Source organism: Fukomys damarensis, unplaced genomic scaffold (assembly GCF_012274545.1).
Source record: "Fukomys damarensis isolate Sample0158 unplaced genomic scaffold, DMR_v1.0_HiC HiC_scaffold_31, whole genome shotgun sequence".
Taxonomy (NCBI): Eukaryota; Metazoa; Chordata; class Mammalia; order Rodentia; family Bathyergidae; genus Fukomys; species Fukomys damarensis.
The window spans coordinates 2,108,680-2,129,904 of NW_022900943.1; the positions used below are offsets into that span (position 1 = coordinate 2,108,680).

General features: G+C 45.4%; 1 protein-coding gene across 1 annotated transcript in view; it reads right to left on the reverse strand.

The window, feature by feature from the left end:
* The window catches only part of Adamtsl1 (ADAMTS like 1), a 303,353-nt gene that overhangs the window by 118,464 nt on the left and 163,664 nt on the right, over nucleotides 1-21,225 (reverse strand). Inside the window, exon 16 of the mRNA XM_033757645.1 lies at nucleotides 964-1,174. Coding sequence (XP_033613536.1) covers nucleotides 964-1,174 — 211 coding nt within the window. The remainder of the gene's footprint in view (nucleotides 1-963; nucleotides 1,175-21,225) is intronic.

The following is a 21,225-nucleotide window of genomic DNA, read 5'->3' on the forward strand; positions in this document are numbered from 1 at the left end:
TTTTTTTTTTTTGGTACCACAGATTGAACTCAGGTCCTTGCGCTTACAAGGCAGGCCACCGAACTGCTGAGCTAAATCCCCGGCCCTAGCAATTTTTTTTTTAAGGGACAGACAACATAGTCTCTGTTACATCCATGAAATTCTCCCCTTGCAGTGTAAAAGCAGCCAGAGACCCTATGTAAAAGAATACATGTGTCTGCGATCTAATAAAACTTTATTTATAAGAAAGGCTGCAAGCTAGATTTAATTTGTGGGCCACATTTTTCCAAGCCCTACTTTCAACAATTTCTAGACTTTTGGAACTTACACAACCAGAAAAACAAAACAAAAATCTGAAATTTACTCAAGATTTCTAACTTATTTAAGTAATATCATCTAAAAAGTCATTGCTTTATTTCTAGAATTTTAAATAGCAAAAACTAGTAAGTGCATAAAATCAGAACAAATTTAGGTTTATGGGAAAACTTACCGTATTTTGCCCAATTTTCCATACCTTGGTGAAAGTTTTATAATGAATATGCTCCTTTTAACATATGGGTGATTGGAGTTGCTTGTGGAGATCACTGGGGTGTGGTACAATAAAAAGAATAGGGTCTAGGTGTGGTGGTACACACCTATAATCTTAGTCCCCTGGGAGGCTGAGGCAGACAAATCAAAAGTTTGAGCTGGCATGGGCAATTTAGTGAGACTCTTCTCAAATAAAAAGGGCTGGGGTGCAGCTGAGGTATGATAGGTCTGGGTTCAATTACAGTGCCCCCTCCTCAAAAAAAAAAAAAAAAAAAAAAAAAGAAAAAGGAAAAGGACATTTATAATTTAAAGTTTTAGATTTGAATGAGGTCACTAGCAATGGAGAGATGGGAAGTCCTAGAACATTCCTTTAATGGGCAAAGCTGTAGGCCAAGAGGAACCTTATTCCCAGTTGCTCTTGAAAACAAAACTCCACCCCAGACCCTCAGCACTCACCGGCTGCCACGGCTCGGGGTCCCAGGCAGGCGGGCAGTCGAAGCGGTTGCAGACTTGCACTGTGTTGGGCTTGGGGCCCGGGCACAGCTGGTCAGCCAGGGCCACCCTCTCTCTCAGCTCCGTGGAGAGCCAGCCGGAGCAGGAGACATCTCTGGTTTGCAGGCCAACCCCGCAGGTGAAGGTACATGGACTCCATTGGCCAGCTTCCCACCTGAGGAGAAGTCGGGGAGAGGATGCTCAGTTCCCAGCAGGGCCATGAGCTCAGGCGACCCCTGGAATGTGGGGGTTTGGCCCCAACACTGGCTTGGAAACCACCCCCTTCTCAGTGTGCAGAATTCATCGCAACAAAGCACTGGATGCACGGCGCGACCTGTCAGAGTCACCAGCAAGGGTCATGGCCACATCCGCTGTCACAGCACAAAGGCTGCACCCGGGTGCGGCAGGTACTCCAGGCCAAGGCAAGGTGTGACATAAACGGTTTGGGCAGCACACGTTCACTAGTGGGTTTAGCGGAGAAATCTTTCTGCCAGTTTCTGTGGCCTCCGTTCTTAGCGGGATGGAAAAACGCTATGCTCTGGCTTCAGAGTGAAAGGCCACTGGCTCTGACTCCCCTCAAACTTCTCTCAGGCACAGAAATGTCTCCGTCTTCAGTCTGAGTATCATCACTGCCCAGGACTGGGTGATGTAAGAAGTGGAGGCCGCTGGATAGATCAGCCCATCCGAAGGGAAGTAAGCAGAGCGAGCAGCTCACCATCCGCACAGGGAGGTCAAACGCAGAGGAGCTCAGTGCGGGAACTGGCCAGCTCTAAAAGGCCAGGTCTGGAAAGTACGTCTGCACAGAGCGGAGGCTGTGGAAACACCCCACAGCCTTTGCCACAGACAGACTGTTTCAATAAGGACAAAGCTCAGTGGCTTGAGTCACAGCTCTCCCTCCTGATGAGTTTAGAGCACAGCATGGACCATCAGAGGCACAGGATGCTACAAACAGGAGCCAGCCGAGAATATCACCGCAAGACCCCTCAGTCGCTGAAGAACTGGCTAAAAAATCCTTGGCCTGACTGCCTGCATGGTCTACCTAAATTTTAGCAGTAACTTAATGGGGACAACACCCCACAGTGTGTGTGCATGCTCATCTCTCACACGCATCCACGTCAGACCCCATGCCCTCACCTCTTTCAGCTGCAGCGTGTGTGGACACACTGGTAATGGATTGCTCTCAAATGTTCACTGATGCCTTATGGTTTTCTTAGCCTCCTCTTTACTAAAGCTATACCCTGATTTGGAGTAGCTTTTGCTATTTCCTTACCCCTCAAAATTTCTTTCATTTTTATGTACTCAAATTTGATCTGTATTTAAAAGACTGGGTTCAGATGGGCTCATTTCTCAGATGTATTCCAGCTGTTCTGCCTCTCAAGGCCCCGCTAGAGCACACAGCTCCTGGTATATGGCCGGCCTGTGTCTGAGTCAGGATTGTATCCTCAGTGTCCAGCTGGCACTTTTCAGGTGTAGATAGTTAACAAATTCCTGACAAAAGAGGACATAGAAGGAATCTACCATTCAGAGGGCATGTGAACACCTCATCTCATTTAATTACTGCTAGAGATGTAAGTTCCACTGATTTTCCTGATTTTACAGTTGAAGGAATGGGAGAATCCAAGAGGCTGACTTGCCCAGGAACCCACAATTAGCAATCCAAATCCACTACCAAACTTGGGAAATCTGGGCATGAGCCCCAGGGCCACAAAAACTAAAATACAAAACAAACAGAAAACCAAGCTTGGGTCTACCTGACTCCAAAGCTTTGTCCTCCTCACTGCACCATGGTGCTTCTGGGAAATACCGTGAGCGCTCTGCTGCAGTCACTCACAAACTTTCAGACGAACCCAAAACTGAGCTCGCTTCCACAGTGCGGTGTGAGTTTCAATACCCTTCTTGTATCTGCAGATCTCTTGCACGATTAGTCCCAAGCTTTGAGATGCTGTGCTGCTCCTCGGTTTGAGACAGGTGCACACATCCCTCGCCACCCCCAGACTGCCCATCTCCGCTTTCTGCATCTTGCACCTTTGGGTTTGGGGCTGGACCTAGAGGCTCATTTTCAATGTGCAGAGCGAAGCAGGAGTGTGTCCTCTGACTTCCAGCTCCACCGTAAGGGCACAGTTTCCACCCATGCAGTGGTGAGGAGGCCGGCCGCCAAGCCCGGGCCATCAGACGCCGAGGGACAGCCCACCGCAGCTGGCAGCCGTCAACGGCAGCCCCAGACAGAGCCCCCCTGCAGATGGCTGCAGCCTCAGGCAGGGGCCTGAGCGGGAACTGCACACCCGCTGCTTCCACGTTCCTAGTCACACCAGCTGAGGGACAGGGCTGTGGCGACAAGCTACTCAGGTCTTTCGGGTTAGGGTTATTATGTCGTGCCCCCTTCCCCATGTGCACTTGTTTACCCAAAGACAGGTATGAAGATGTTCCCTAGGATGTTCACAATAAAATACTACTCATCTAAAGCAGGACGAGCTTGAGTCATTTGCAGGAAAATGGACGCACCGTGACGGCGCAGTGCTCAGGGAAATAAATCAGACACAGAAGGTCACGTAGCTCACGGCTGCCCTCAGGAGAAACCCACAGTATGAACAACTTAAAAAGCAAAACAACAGATAGATGCAGGAAACAGGGAGAGAGGCTTTACGGAGATGAAAGGGGACCTGGGATGGGGAAGATGGTGGGAGGGGAAGAAGGGGGAACCGAGAAGGCTCAAGATGGAACTTGCACACATACCGATTCCCCACACGGAATGCAGTACGCCCAACAACACACACCAATGTTAACAGAAGAATATTCAGAGCAATGCTGTGTAGATAGCCCAGACTGGGCAAAAACCCCAAAGATGCCTCAACAGTTGAATAAACAGAAAGTGATGATATATTAACACAACACTGTATAAAATGATGGAAATACACTATAGCAATAGGTAACCACATGGACGAAGGCGACAAATTGGGACGGAGTGAACAAAGCCACAGACACAACACCCAGCTGCTTCATCTCATTCAGGTGAGCTCCAACCCCGCCCGACTCCTGGTGCTGGAAGGCGGGCAGGGCCGAGAAGGGGGTGGGCTGGAGCTCCTGGGACGGGGCGCCTGGAGCTGGGTCTGCTTTTGAACCACCATTGAGCTGGATTTGTAGGACTTGTGCACTTTTCTCTGTGGTATGTTTAAAAAACGTTTTTTCTCCCACTTTTAAGTGAAACACTGAAATGCTGTGGGTCACAGTCCGCCGACCACCCCAGGCGGAGGACCACTTAGCTGCAGCTCGCAAAGGCACTGCCACATGGTTCCTGTGCCCGGATCAGCTGCGCTCAGCTGTGGAGTACAGCTTGGTGCCGTCTCCCACTGCCCTCCCCTTTCACGGTAGAGATTCTGGCTGAGGCCGGCAGGCAGCAGGCAGCTTCGAGGCCACCCAGCAGTGCTGAGGAGCCCCACAGACAGCTCTCTCTGCCTGCCATGGTAAAAGGACTTTACACATCCTCAGGGGAAGAGGCCAGCGAACTACCTGTGTACTTAAGCACTCTGTTGATTCTGGGTCTGAAAACTTAAAGTGACTCAGTTCCAAAAGAGGAAAACAGGGATCCTGGCTACTTCCGTCTTGCACGGGGTCGCACTTGTGGATCAGGGCTCTTGCAGTTTTCCTGAGTCTGTGCCTTTGGAGATTCTGAGGCAGGGCTGCAGGTCCAAGGAGCCCGGGGCAAGGCTGGCTGAGGCCTGACTGCAGGAGAACTATGGGGCCTCCCCTGCGGTGGGGCCTGGTCCTGCACAAGCCCAGAACGGAGGAGGCAGGTGCTGGAGAGCGCGGGGGCTTGTGGCTTTCTCCACCTGTGGTGGGCTGACTTTGGTCACCTTTTCATCTCCCCTTAAGATGTCACTTCTTCAGGGAAGACACTAACTGGGTGAAAACGTCCCACCAGAGCCCCTTAATGCTTCGGTCCCAGAAACTCTCCACGTACTTCTAATCTGACTACCTTGATTCTACTGTGTTCGAGGGCATGTGGCCAAATCCTTCAGGGTTCACCAGCCGTTACGGGTTCATCTGTGTCTCTCACAGATGTGCTGGCGTCCTGCCGCTGCCTCAGAATGCCTTTCATGGACACGGTCACTGTGGATGGACAGAGTCTCAGCGGGCAGGCCTGGTGCTCACAAGAGGCCCCGCCAGGAGAATGCCACGCGAGGACAACACAGCTGCCTGCAGACAAGGCCGAGGATGCCCGCAAATGCAGACGCCGGAGCACGTGGGGCTTTCCCTTCAGGTTCTAGAGGGAGCGTGGCCCTGCCAACACCTTGCTTCTGGGCTTCATTTCAGCTTTCAAAACTGTCAGACAGTAAATTTCTCTTGTTCTAAGCTACCTAATTTGTTATTTTCTTTCTACAGCCCTGGAAAACCAAATAATTGTGACCTTCATACGTAGAGAGGTGCGCGCCTGTGGGTCGGTTACGTGACTGGCTCAGCCGTGTCCTCTGAACAACTGTTCACTCCCAGTTTCAAAAGTCTCAGAATCTCTGAGCCCTAAACTTTTTCCCGGCATGGTATAAACTCTCTTGTGACACACTTGGTTTTAAACTGAGGCCTCTGATAGGCTGCATCTCACTCCGCATAAATGTTGATTTGATTTTAGCCTGCTGGGGGTGCCCTGCCCCCCGTCCCCCCAGAAAATGGCAGGCGTGTTATACAGTTTATGTCTTCATCATCCTCACCTCTTTCTAAAATATAAAAACTCAATTTCTCGAGCACGTCTGCCCGGCCGTGTTGGCTTGAGGATCAAAGGCACAGAGGATGAGCTGCTCCTATCACAGAGGCCAGCAGAGCGGATTTGTCCATCTTCTACTTTCAGGGTTAAGCCGGCGCTCATCACCCAAGATGTGGGAATCATGACAGGATGAGTTTAGTCCTCAGATCCATCCCACTCCGCGTCCCACAGGGTGAGCAGGCAGAGGCCCGAGGCAGTGACTGATCTGTGTGAAGTCACATGTGACGACAACGGAGGATCAGGGTGCGAACTCCACAGCGCGGCTGCCGCAGGCCTTGGATTATTCCACACCTTCTCTCATGGCTGGGACGATGAGGACCGCAGAACGAAGTCAGTCTAAGTGGCCAATGCCAGGCTCCCCAGTGCTCAGTGCTCCAGCAGATGACAAGTGACCGATTTCTTAATACAGGAACAAATACACCAACATCACCCGCATCTACTAGTGGCTCATACTTCACCGAAGCCTGGGGGTCTTGGTCCCAAGTGGGAAAAGGTGGAGTGTGGTCTCCTGGGAGGGCCGTGAGTGTTTTGTAAAGAAGCGCATCAGTTAAAGCAGCAACAAGGGCCCAAGGTGACTGGCCTTCTGGGCAGCTTGTCTGTAATAACTCTACAAAAGGAAGACCTTTTGCATCCTTTTGGGTCGGGCTCACTGCGTGAGTTTCCAGGGTTTCTCCCCACTCTTTAAGGAAGAGCAGCTTCCTTCCTTCTCCCAGCAGCTCTCTACCTGTCGCTGGCATAACTGCACATAATTCCTATAACAAACTCTTCCCTCTCCAAGCTATCACATCCCCCAAACCTACCTTAGCTTTTGCAGAAAAGGAGACTTGTTTCTTATTTGATAATTTTAAATGCAGTTTATTTTTCTGTCACAAGTATTCCTTAAGCTTACATTTAACCCTCGAACCTGACATTTTCAAACACAGTTTCTATCTGTGATTTTTAAAGTTCCTCAAAGACATGTGTGTCCCTGAATGTCTCTGAGGTCAGGGGGAGGCAGTAATTACGCAGTGAGTCACACTGAATGTGGCCAGCTCCGGGGCAAAGAGACACTGCCTCTGACAAATTCCATGTTCAGTTTACCTCTGCATCTCCAGGTATCCTGTCTATCCACAGCCCACAGCTGTCAGAATGTCAGTCCAAGTGCAATCTGGCCACATTACTTCCTCTGATTAAAGACTTCCTTTGCAGTCAGAGCCGAGCTTCCAGAGGCAGCAGAGCCAGCACGTCCAGGGCTCCGCTCTGCTCCAGGAGGAAGGAGAAGACGTGGCATGTCTGGAGCTCAGCTTTCTTACTGGCTTTTCCTCTTCCATCCACTCCTTTGCAGGGATGAACTTTAGCATGAGGTTTTGTGGGCCCACTGGCACGTGGTGGGGGTTCAGCACTGGGCCAAGGTAGCTGGGAATCAAACCAGTACATAAATAGCTAAAAAACAGTGTGAGCCAGATTTCTTACTGTCAGTGAGGGAAATTACAAATATGGAAAGTAGGGAGACTGGAGGAAACCCTTGTAGATCGGCACTGAAAAGCATGTGAACTTGTGATTTTTTGAGTTGTTACACGGATAATATCAATAGCTATAAAAGAGTATATAAAGATGTACATCCACACACAGGGAACTTCCAGCTCTCTCCACTGAAAAGCCTAGATAGGATGACATTCTAGTCATCAAGCGCATCAGGTACCAGGCCTCCGAGTCTCTGTAGAGAATTTCATTCTATTCTCGTGTAAAAGCCACTGGTCCCTGTAGTAACACCTGAATTCAGGACAAGGGCTGGGATGTGGGAAAATGAGCCTGGGACATCTTGTTATAGCTACAGAAATAGAAAGGGGTCACAGAATAATGAGATATTTGTCAGAAGAACGCGTGGATGGCTTGAAAGGGCTCTTACTGGCCATATCTGGGGCAACTGGATAGCAATGGATTTTAACTCTGCGTAAAATAGAACTATTAAGTAAGTAAATGAGAAGAGAAAGTTCTACCTCCGCAGAAGGCCTAGTAATAATCTATTAGGAATGAAAGAATTTAGAAGGCAGCATCAGGAAACCTTCATGAGTGACACAGGCAAGAAACATCCATGGATGCTACAGCTGGTAGATCAAAGAAAGAGGAAGAGCTGGATGGCTACTTAGTATCCGATGATCTCTCTGCTAAGGCGTTCATGTGTCTCCCCAAACTCCTGTGTTGGAAACTTAATCCCCATGCAGGAGTGTTGGGTAGTAGGCCTTTTGGAAGCCTACAGGTTGTGAGGTTTTTTCCCCTCATGAATGGGTGAATTCCATTAAAAAGGGCTCTGCATAGGGGATTCATTCTATTTGCTCATTAGCCTCTGCCATGGGAAGACACAGCTTTCGTCCTCTCCAAAGGACACAGTGTTCAAGTTTCTCCTGAAAGCAGAAAGCAGACTTCTCAAAATGCCGGTATCTTGATCTTGGACTTCCTGGCCTCTGGAAGCATGAGAAGAAAGTTTCTACTCTCTATAAATTATCTAATCTATGCTGCTCTGTTATACAGCATGAGGAGAGTCAGACAATACTTTTTACTAATGAGTGCCCACATACGTACTAATTCTGCCGTAGTAAAGCCCAGCAGAGCTCATCTTAACCAACTCACAAGAGTTAACATCCCCAGAAAGGGATGCTTTCACCGTTGTTCTTCTGATGCGAAGCACTAAGAGAAATACATCAGACTTCTCTATCACGTCTGTCAAAAATTTAAGTCAGGAGGAAATAACAAGCAAACTCACACTAAGGAACATTTTAACCAGACTGCATGCTTCTAAAATAGCAAAGGGCATGAAAGATGAGAAATATCAAGGAATGGTCCCAGACTGAAGGAGTCTAAAAAAAATGGTGTGTGATCTTGCACTGGGTCTTGGACCTCTGTAGAACAACATCAAAGCTGGAAAAGAGTCCATTAGAGTAATAACGGCTTGATTTTTTTTTTTTTTGTATCAGGGATTGAATTTAGGACTTTGTACTTGGGAGCCAGATGGGGGAACCACTGAGCTGACACCCCCCCCCGCCCTTGATGTTAGTTCTTGCTTTTGATGGTTGTACTGTGGCTATGCGGACTGTACCCATTTATTTAGCTAATAAACACTGAATTGTTAAGGTATAATGAGGTAAAACTGAAATTATTGTCAAATGGTTAAAAATTACTAAAAACCAGAGAAATGAAGGATAATAGAACCACTATGTGCTGTTTTTTGCAACTTTTTAAAAAAAATTGGAATTATTTCAAAATAACTGGGGTATGAAAGAACATTACTTTGCTTTCCTGTCACCCAAGTTTCAAATCTGTGGCTGCCTTGTACTGGGCACCAGGAGCTTGGTCTCTTTCTGGTGTAGTCTGGGGCTGCCCTGTTCTCCGCTCTGCCCCTGTCTTTGCTACTGTCAATCCCTGCTACCTCCAGTCCTTGGCTGGACCCTGACCCTCGGGTCTCTCAGCCCCTCCCCACCAGATAGAGGTGGGCTTTTCTTTCCTGCACATAGCTCGCCCACACCCTGCCCCTCACCTCCATCCAGGCCCCAGGACCCTCCTTACCCTAGTGTCTCCTCCAAACTCTGCAGTCCAGGGAGCCCAAAGTGTAACCCAGAGCCACGCTGTGAGGCGAGATCATTGCGTGAATGGAGTTTGCTCACCAACGCTGGTAAACAATCTTGAGAATCACTCAACAATTAACTCACCAGCACCACCCACTCTCTGAGGTTTCTCTGGGGCTTAAATCAGACTCTGTGAGGATGGAAGGTGGTGCCCGGCACATGTAACAGGTTCCACACAGGTGCTAGGGTGAGCTGTCCTCACTGCTCGCTTGGCAGACTCTTGGTGAGTGCAGGCCGGGGACTGAGTGCAGTGGCCAGGCTCTTGGAGCGCCTCAGAGCAGGCGGCCTGGTGACTGAGGGAAAGGCACATGACACGCTTAGCTTAGCTCGCTGCCTCTCCCTGCTGAGCGCTGTGATGAACTCAGGAGTGGGTGCCGTCCGCCACTGTGAGGATGCTTTCAGCAAAGATGGGAGAATGGCAGAGACCCGGGAGACGGGGGAAAACGACCAGGCAACAGCAACGAGGTCTGGAGAAACCATAGGACGGTATGGGTTCGGGAGACGAGTGGAGTGCCCCTCGGCCCAGGTCTGCAGGACCCACGCCATTCCCACACACCGTGGCCTCCTGACCAAGCCGGCCAGCAGGCACCAACATCGCCCACTCGTGGATCAGCACGCTGGAGCTCGGAGAAAGGAGAGTTCCCCAAAGTTGGGACACGAACCCAGGTTATTCTTTTCACCCTGCTTAGTCACAATGACCCAGGAGTGAATAATGAAACAACAAAGAAAGTAAGAGATAGAAAAGATGAGAAGAAGAGCCATTACACTGACTATAGCAGATGGATTTGCTGTCCCTCACATACAACCCCTGTATTACAGAAAAGCCCTTAAACAGGGGCCAAGAAAAAATAAAAGAAAAGATCAAGGGAGATGTTAGACATTAGAGAGTAAAAATACGTCTGGAGGCCAAAACTTAACCAAAAGCAGATATGATAAATAGCACCAGGAGAATCAGGGCTGTCTGTAGAACAGTAATTCTCATGGCTCAGGATACAAGAGATAAAGCCATGCTTCTCTTGGAAGTTGGCCTGCTTGGAATGAGGTTTTGGATTTATAAAAATAATTACAGCCAAGAGTACCAAACACCTGAGGTGGCAAAGCACTCATTTCCATTTGACAACAGTGTGGTCAGAGTGAATGTTCCAGCTTTGCCTGTTTGCCTCACCTTCTAAAGCACTGCTAAGATAAAACACAAACCAAGGTCATTAACATTACAAATGACTCCTATCGGCTTTCTTTGCTATTTTTAAATTTATAACTAGCTCCACAAAAAAGTGACATTTATATCAAGATACACATTTCCTGTTTCATAACCAGTGCATCTTTTGCCTCTAAACCTACCTCCTTTGCAGAGCAGGTCAAAGGACACAGTACGACGGGGTGAATTATACAAAGTATCCTCAGTCTTCTTACTTCCACACACTTCTCTATCTCTTGTTACCATCCCAAACGGTGTGCCTGTTCACCTACGCAGAAATTATGCAAATGAACGGAAACTAAACAATATGTTACAAAACTAAACAATGGGTTACAGAAGAAACCAAGGAAGAAATAAGAGTTTCTAGAACTAAATGATAATGCGAGTACAGCATACCCAAATTTATGGGATAAAATGAAAGCAGTCCTAATAGCAAAGTTGATAGCTGTGAATGCCCACATCACAAGAACAGGGTGAGCCCAAGTAAATAACCTAATGATGCACCTCAAGGTCCTAGAAAATCAAGAATAGTCTAAACCCAAAGCTGATACAACCAAGAAAATTATGAAATTAGAGCAATAAAAACATGAAATTAAGACCAAAACGTTCACAAAGAATCAACAAATCCAAGAATTGGTTTTTCAAAAGAATGAACAAAATAAACAAACCTATAGCCAATCTAACCCAAAAAGGAGAGAAAAGTCCCAAATTAATAAAATTAGGAATGAAAAAGGTAAAAATTGTAATGGACATGGGCAAAATCAAAAGATAATTAACAGATATGTTGCAAACCTGTATACATATATGTTGCAGAATTTAAAAGAAATGAATATATCCCTGGGTACACATGAATTACCAAAAGTGAACCAAGATCTCTGCATAATCCAGTAACAGGCAGTGAAACTTAAGTAGTATCAACAACAATAATGAAACAAACTGACCAACTAAGAAAAGCCAGGTCTGGACAGATTACCATTATTTTGTTTCCAAAACCAGAAGATGATCCAACCAAAAAGGAGAACTGTACACCAGTTTCTCTAATGGATATAGATGCTAAAATCCTCAACAAGATACTGGCAAGCAGAATGTAAGGAGCAATAAAAAAATCATACATCATGACCAAGTAGGTTTCATCCAAGGGATGCAGGATGGTTAACATATGCTATCAATACACATGATATACCACATAAACAGAAGAACCACGAAAGACTTATGATCAGCTCAGCGGATGCACAGAAAGCATTTGACAAACCCCAACATCCTTTCACGATAAAAACACTGAAGAAAATAGGTACAGAAAGACTTTAAGTCAATCTGCTAAAAGCCACTTATGACCAACCTACCAACAACATCATATTAAAAAGGGAAAAATTGAACTCTTTTCTTACAAAATCAGGAACAAGACAAGGGTGTCCACTATCATTATTCAATATAGTACTAGAAACATGAGCAAAAGCAATGAAGCAAGAAAAAGAAATAAAAGAGATGTGTATAGGAAATGAAGAAGTCAAATTATCATTATTTGTAAGACACAACCCTCTTCTACATAGAATACCCCTCAAAATCCACTAAAAGACTCTTAGAACAATCAAATTCATTAATGTAGCAGGACACAAAATCAATATGCAAAGATCAATAGCATTCCTTTACACTAATAATGAACCCACTGAAAAAGAAGTTAGGAAAAAATTCATAATAGCACCAAGAAAAATTAAATACTTAGGAATTAACTTAAGGAAGTGAAAAACCTCTATACAGAAAATTGACCTTTATTTGTACTTTGAGTTTCTCATATAAGAGAAACCATGTGATAGCTAAGCTCTGTCAGATTTATTTCACGTAACATTATGGTCTCCAGGTGCACCCATCATCCAACAAATGCCTCGTTTCTCCTCCTTTATGACTAAGTAGTATCTTCCATTATGCATGCCATATGTTTTCTTCATTCATTCATCTGCTGATGGACATGTAGACTGCTTCCAAGGTTTAGCTTTTATGAATTGAACTACTATAAATGTGTGTATGAATAAATCACTGTAATAAAAGGTCATTAATTCTTTTGGGAAGATACCTAGAAGGGAAATATCTGGGTCAAATGGAATTTCTAGTTTCAGTGTTTTGAGGAGTCTCCACACAGATTTCCATGGGGATGTTTACATCTCCATGAACCGGGTGGAGGGGTCCTTTTCCCCCTCAACCTTGCCAACACTTATGAGATTTCTTGATGGCCGTTCTTGTATCAGTAAGATGGAATCTCAGTACTGTTTTAAGTTGCATTTCTCTAATGGCCACCGATGTTGAGCATTTCTTCACATACATATTGGCCATTTGTACTTCTGTGAAGCATCTCTTCATTTCACTTTCAAGTTTTTTGATTGCGTCTTTTATTTTGGGGAGGTCTAAATGTTTATTCTGGATATTAGTCCCCTGTCTGAGGGATAGCAGGCAAATTTTTTTTTCCAACTTATAGGCTTTCTTTTCACTCTGTTGGCTGTTTGTTTTGCTGTGTAGGCGCTTTTAAATTTGATATGATCCCATTTGTTGATTCTCAGTACTAATTCCTGTGCATCCAGGATTCTGTTCTGAAAGTCGTTGCCTATGCCTAGGCAAGGCTTTAATTTATCAAGAGGTTTCTTTTGTCTTCTAGCAGGTTAAGAGTTTCTGTTTCGACATTTAGTGCTTTGATCCATTTTGATTTTGGTTTTGTACATGATGAGACATATGGGTCTTGATTCAGTCTTCTGATGTGGATAGCCAGTTTTCCCTACTTTTTTGTATTAAAGAGGCTGTATGACCTCCAGTGTGTTTTTGGCCCCTTTGTCAAAGATCATATAGATGAATATTCTTGGGGTTTATTCTTTTCTATCAATCCTCATGTCTGTTTTTGTGCCAGAACTATTTTTTTTAAAAAAATCACAGTAGCTTTGGAATATAACTTCAAGTTTGGGATTGTGATGCTGTCTGTTTGGCCATTCACACGTGTGTGTGTGTGTGTGTGTGTGTGTGTGTGCGCTTGTATCCATGCATTCACTGGTAAAAACATGGTATTGTACACACCAAGTATTAGGATGAAAGATTTGGACACAGCAGCTTAACAAATAGTCTTGATCTCAAAGGCTTTCAGAGACAATTATAAGACATTATAACTAGTGTTACTCACTTTCTTGTTCATCCCAGTAGAGTTTACTGTGCACTTTTTGCTTGCCACCTTCCTATGTGAGGGGACAGAGTGGTAAATGAATCCTAAATGAAACCTGCACAAACCCTCTTTCTTAGAAGCTCCCAGGCAGGCCCTCCCAAACTGCAGCTCGGGAAGGGGCACAGACTGGCCTGCTGGGGTGCACTAAGTGAAGAGGGATCGTTGCGGCCCTTGTACTAGGCGTATCATAGTGTGTGTGCATAATACAGCTTCCTTTATCATTAACTTTTGTAACGAAGATGTGTCCAAGCCGTGCACTGATGCTATGGTATTAGAGTAACACACAGACACAGACGGGGTGAGGGGAATGGCTAGAGCCCCGGAGGGTTTCAGAGAGGAAGCCAGGCAAAGGGAGAAGCAAAGAGCTGTATTCCACCAGCACAGAGTGGGAGAAAGGATCTGCACTTGGGGAAACCGAAATGTTCATTCTCATGTTTACAGATAAAAAACGTTGAGTAGAAAGCCCAATAAATCTTTGGAAAATCCTGGTTCTTGTGTGTGAGGGAGGCGAGAAGCACAGCCACCCTGGGCGGCCAAACGCCTAACCACAGAGGGGACTGAAGCTCACGTACTGCACACTCATGGCCCTGGGCCCTTCTGACTGGACGTGCCCACCCAGTGGTGGGCTGGAACGTCCAGCACGGTCCTGTCCTGTCTATGTGACAGTCCTCAGCCTTCTAGCAGAAGCACGATGCACGGTGACACGTGACAGGCTGCTTCAAGTGGTTCCCCACCCTGATTGATCAGACCACACCTCCAGTCAGCCTGGCTTGCAGAGGAAAGCAAAGACAGAGTGGTTCTCCTGGGAGAGATCTGTGTCTTCTCGGGAGTCTGCAGTGTGAGGGTGCAGGAGAGGAAGGCGCCAACCTTTGTTGCTGGGGGTAACTGATTCCATTAGTGCTAGGTGCATGCGTGCCTGCACACAAACACAGAGACACAGACACACATGCACTCAGACAGACACCTACAAACAGACAACACACACACAGACACTGGGACACACACACACCCAGATGTCAGAGGCACCCAAACACAGATGTCAGACACACATACACATAGAGAAACGCGCAGACGTACACAGACATAGACACTGACCCACACAGATATTAGAGACACACAGGATCTCTGCCCCTAGTTCTACAGGAGTTCTGCATGTCACACATGGGAACAGCAGCCTTGGGGTTGAGAATGAGGTCTTTCACAAATGTTTTTATATTTCGACATGTAAAAATGACCTAAAATTATGTTAGTTTCAAAGATCTCTTTAAGCAGAATGTGTTTTACTTGTCCTTTTTTTTTCTTTTTTTTTTAAATTTCAGGGCAAGCTAAGGGATTATCAGGCTAAAGTCTGAATAAACTGAAACACTCTTAACTAGGATTTATGTTGGCTTACTCAGTCCTTCATTTGCTTTTGATTATCTATGCAGCTCACTTATTAATGTGACTTTTACCCCAGAAACGCTATTTTTAAACGCAGTTGGATCTGATCGCGCTGAGCTGCGCCGACCTCCAGGCACGATTACTAGTGAGGAAGCGTGAGCACAATGTCAAAGAGCTGGGCAGGCCCAGAACTGCCGAGGACAGCGCACGGGGTGAGAACCTACCTCTACTTGTTTCCCGACCCCGGCATGTCACGCTTTTTGAGTATCAACTTGTTCATCTTAAGATCGGCCAATGTGAAATACCGCGGTTTCCAGTGTCATTGTGAGCTTGCTATGTACTGGGCAGGGCTGTAAGAACGCCACAGGTACTAAGTCATCCACTCTTCAATGCCACCCTAAGGTGCAGGCGGTGACAGCAAACCTTTTAGAATTTTCAATGCCACAGAGAGCCTGCTGCGGCACGCGTGCTGCAGGGCTGCCCCCGATGATGTAGGTGCCGTCACTGTGCCATCTAAAGTGACTTCAACTCGAGTCTCACAGCGACTCGGGAGGTGATGCTCAGTGTCAGACGCTGCCAGTCTCGAGTTTGTGTGGGTGTTGGAAGCAAAATACTCCACGGTGGGTATCGTCATTGTCCTTATCTCTCAAGCATGTGACAGAGTAACAGGAAAATAAATCTTTGGGTTTATCATTTTTTATGATTATTCTTTAAATTGTTGTTAATATGACTAGGTTAAATAGAAGACTTTTCTATTTAATTTTGACTGCTTCCCACACTTAAAATAAGTTTCGTTTCATTCATGCCAACATTTCTTAGGCCACAGAGAATTCTCTAGTTGCCCTCTGATCCTGAGTGTATTACTTTTTCAGCTAAAAAACAGAAACAGTAGGGCAATGTAATAACTGAATTCTGAAAAACTGTCAACCCACAGAGTTTGTGAACAACCGTGGACACTGGTTTGACCCCATGCTACATGGAGGTCAACTAAATTTATAATTCTTCATAGTGTAAAGAATGAAGCCCTATGATCTGTCTTAGAAAAATAAATCCTGAGACTCTGAAAACAATCACTTCTTTCCCTCTTTTGTTTCCTGTTTGCCCACTTATCCTAACTCTTCATTCTCAAATAGTAAGAAATAGTTTCCATATTGATGAGTACACACACGTTGGGGATGCACGCAGCATTCGTACCTGAGCTAGGACATCATCTTAGATGCCGTATTATATTCAAACCCACTTTTATGACGTTAAAGGCTAACATATAGAGAAGGAGTAAAACTTCTTGCAGAAGTTCAGTAAGGAAATCCTTTCTTCTACTGCAAGAATATTATGCCCACCTGTGACTCTGAATTTGTTCTTAGTGCACCAGACTGGAGAACTCTCATAGAGATCCTGTCCTTAAATACCAGGTACTTGGGTAGGTGCTTTACATACATTAACTCTTTGACCTGTAAAACCCCTCTGAGGCAGACACTGTTCCACCCTTATCTTCTAGAGAGGGTTGTGAGGACCAATGGGGGTTACATGACTTGTTCAAGGACAGAGTCACTAAGTGGCAGAGCCAGGGTTTGAACTCAGAAAGTCTGGCTCAGTGAGTTACATTCTGATTCACTACAGTAGATTTTTGGATCTTAAATTAAATTAAAAGATGAGAAACACCCATTTTTCAGAATTTTGGTTTAAGTTTTGCCAGCCAATATCTTCTTGGATAAATCACTAAATACTTTTGGACTTTCTTTACTCCAAGATAAATTAGACCAAATTACCTGTAACTTAGGCATCGAAGGAGACTCGTTTGTCAAATATTTTACATTCTGTGCAAGTTCACTAACTCAATTTCTCATTGCTTTCTGGCCTTTCAGACTGCAAAGAATGAAGTCCTGTGATTTTTCCTCACAGACAGTACTAACAGTACCAATGAGTCCACTGGAAAGTGACGGGCTTCAAGGTCCACCCATTCTTCATGCGACATCACCCTTCAGTCACCCAGCTTCCGTAACTGGTTATAACACTGTGCCTCACAACAAATACAAATTGTCATGGTGAGACAACTCAATTCATCCATAGCATCTGGCCTGGCACTGGCCTGGAGCAGGGGGCATGGACGTGGAGGGCAGGCCCACACGTCTCATTTCTTCTTCAGGTACAAAGAGCTCTTTGTGAACCAATGGGCACACTTGATATTCAGAAAATCCAGCAATTGCAGATACCACTCTGTTCATAGGTAAGGGTGTGGGGGCTTCCAAAATAGCTTCAGTGGCAAATATGTAGCTGTAGAGCTGACATTCATGTTGGGGTAGGCTTAGAGCTTCCTGTAATGGAGAAACAATGGAAAGGGAATACTACACATTTGAGGGCGAAGAAAACTGCAGGAAGTGATTATTACCAAGTATACCAGACTCCAACATGCTACTCCTCTTTATGTTGAGGGAGGAAATCAAATCCACCAAAGTACTTTGTATACCTGTTTAATACACAGCTGCAGCAAGACTGGGAGTGGTGAAAAGCTGCCTAACTTTTGCCAATCTTGTTCTATAGAACCGCCTTTCTGGAAGAGTTAAACATACAAGGGTGAGCTAGAAAACAGTGCTTATTCTTTTCTGGATCAATGGAGGGTCAGTCCAACCCCCTTGTAGTTTTATTTCACTTCATCACGAGCAGGTTATATCATCAACTCCCACTAAATTAAACCAGTGTGCAAGAGTGTCCATCTTCACACAGTGTTTCTAGGAGCACCCGAGATGTACCTTCAAGCTTGTGGAAGGTTCTAGCAGGTAAAAAGACACATGGAGCCTTTCCCAGGCCTACATTCTCTCTCTTCCCCAACTGCAAACAACTGGCCTCCCATTTCAGAAAGCCGCAGAGGTGAACTTGGCAGCAAGACGCGCCTTGTGAAGAAGATCCGGCTCTGTCAGCCACTCACCCACGGTAGAACTCTGGCACCGCTTTCTCACAAGAAGAACGCTGACAAATGGCATCTGTCTAGTCATGGCAGGTCTTACATTTATAAACACCTTGATAGAACTGTTTCCTTCTGTGACTTTTCCATGGCCAGATGAAATTAAGCTTGTGTAGCTGTGGGCATTACAGTCTTTCATTTTGCTGTTTTGCTGCTCTAGTGAGAGACAAGGCATAAAAAGTGTGGCAGATGAGGTGGAGGGGAGGGGCTCCATTGCTCAGAGAAAAAAATTTTTTTAATTCCTGAGGATTTCCCTAGAAGTACAGTTGTTACATAAATTTCATTTTCTGTCATAATTTTTTTTGGGGGGTACTGGGGATCAAGCATGGGTCCTTAGGCTTGCGAGGCAGGTGGCAGAATCTCTGAGTTAAATCCCTGGCAAACCTGATTATTTTTTGGGGGAGTACTGGGGTTTGAACTCAGGACCTTATGCTTTTGAGGCAGGCAGCGGAACCACTGAGCTAAATCCCCAGCCCTTCTAAGAATTTTAATTCAATTTCTGAAAGACCACCTTGGGCATATTTGGAAATATACAGATTCCTCCTGCATAGGCTTTATCTATTTATTTATTTTTTTAACACAGTGCAAATTGAGCCCACGGCCTCTGTACCGAGCTACATTCCCAGCCCTGCCCCTCATCTCTGTGATTTCTGGTGGTGCTGGAATCAAACCCAGGGCCTTCACATCCAGCTACAAATTCAGCCATTTTTATTTATTTTAAAATTTTGAGACAGAGACTCACTGAGTCATTGAGTTTCCCAGGCTGGCCTTGAATGTGCAACACTCCTTCCTCAGCTTCTCAGAATGCTGGGATAATAGGCATGTGCCACCACACTGGTTACCGGCCCATTTTCCTTTTTTATTTTGAGACAGGGTCTCACTAAATTGCTAAGTTGTCTAGGTTGGGTTTGAATTTATGATCTTGATCCTCCTGCCTCAGGTTCCTGGAGTACTGAGATCTCAGGTGTGTGCCACCATGCCTGGTCCACATGTGCTTTGGACATTAGCAAAGGAGCAGCCCATATGACTGTTTCCTAAGGATAAGGCACATATTCCTGACACTTTCTGGACTATTTAAATTTCAAAACAACTTGACGATCACTTCCCGAACTCAGATTTCTCTGTAGCATTGCAATCCCTCTTGCAGTGCCATCTGCAGAATAAACAAGCACTTGGAAGACTTATCAGAAGGGGGGGGCCCCAAAACCCAACCCTCTGAAATATCTTGTGTGGCAAGGGATGAAGGGTTGGCTTAAGAGCAAAGGAGAGAGCAATAATTCAGCACCCTGTATTTACATAACATTAAATTTCACACAACTTGGAGAACTTAGCCAAACTCTCTAATGTGAGAACTCATGACAGTGGGATTAACAGCTGAGGGAGATGGCAAGGTACTGGGACTGCCTGAGCCAAGTACCCTTTCTTTCACAATTTTCTACTATTGCCTAAAGATGCAACACAGACACTGTCTTCTAGGTCTCTCCTGCATCTCCCGAGCCACTGGAGCTATGCGAGGGAGCGTGTAGCATTCTGAAGAGTACATGGAATTTATAGATAGATGATCAGGTTTTATCTAGTGATGTCCCGAGGAACAGAGGTTCGATGAAACCTACAGCTAATTTATTAATTTAATCTATTTTCATCAGTTGGAATAATTGTTCTTGTATTACATGGCTAGAGAGAAAAATGTACCAGCTGCCTGGTCATCGAAAATAACCAGAGAGAGTCTTACACAGAAGAATCAAGCATTTTGGGGCTCACCTGGGAGACCGAAAGGGGACCGAAGGGAAGGAGCAATAATTGCCCTCTCTGACTGGGGGCGTGGGGGAATATCTAAGTGGTATATCCGGAACATATTTTATTTGACTTTTAGGAAAACAATACTTTGACATCTTTAAGACTGAGAGACTGAGCTATGCAGTCACCTTCCCTGATCTACAATGGGTGACTTATAGTGTTCCTATGAGGCACTGGTTTAGAGCTCTGAAAAGGAATAGCTTACAATGTCATGATCTGACTGTATATTGGTTTCCCAATGAGCTGTCAGGGCCTCACTCAGGGTTCTACGCTTGTCCTAGACTTGTTTGTTTGTCCAGAAACTGAAACTCAGCGACAATTTAATAAGTGTTTGCTGAACTGAACTGGATTTTCCCTTACTCAGCAGAAAATAGCCACCCCTTGGGGGCTAGAGACAGCAGGGGACAATGAGGGGACCCCGAAATTCCAGGATCAGAGTGGGTACCCTCTTCTTTTGTAACACAACCTGTCTCTCTTTAGGAAAAAAGATGGCGCTTCCCAATTTTCTAAAGTACACAAAAATCACCCATATTCTACAGTCAAGGATAACAGCTTATGGAGATATATGTTAAAACTCCCCCACAGAAGCCCAAACAAATACCTGTTGCTATGTACAGCACACTTAATAACTCAAGGTACTATGCTAAGTAATTAACATATATATTCTCACAACAACCCTCTCAGAGTTAAAAAGGAAGAACTAAAGCTCTGAAGAGTGAAATAACCTCTCCCCAGCCACATAGCTGGTACATTACACGAACTGGATTATAACCCTGATTTGGGGAAGTCCTAAGCCCATGCTCTTAAGGCTGGAATAAAGGGCTGGGGTTGGTACTTACATATTAGTTCTGCAAAATAGCTTGGTGAGTTTTGTTTTCTATATGTCTTTGTGGAATCAAACTGAATGGATACAGGGGGTTAGGGTTGTGTCCTGTGCAACAGGTAGAGAAGGGTCAGCCAAGAACGTGAGTAGCAAGAAGGCAAAGTGACTGAATAAAAACTTGCAGGGGCAAGGTACTTAGACAGTGGCATGGGAAAGGAGGCAAGGACCCAGGTTTGCACTGGGACAGGAGCATGCGTGTGCGTGTCATATGCACACATGCGTGCTCAGTGAGCATGGGTGGTGGTGGTGGCAATTTGTAACATGAACAGACCTTCAGTGCGGTGTACTCTAGGGCAGTGGTTGTTGATAGTGGCAGAACACAGATCCAAAGCTCCTAGACAGCCTCCAGGTCTTCTGGATGCAGAAGCCCAGACAGCAGCTCTGTGGGAGACTTAGCTTTTTTTTTTTTTTTTTTTTTTTTTTTTTTTTTTTTTTTTTTTAAAAAAATT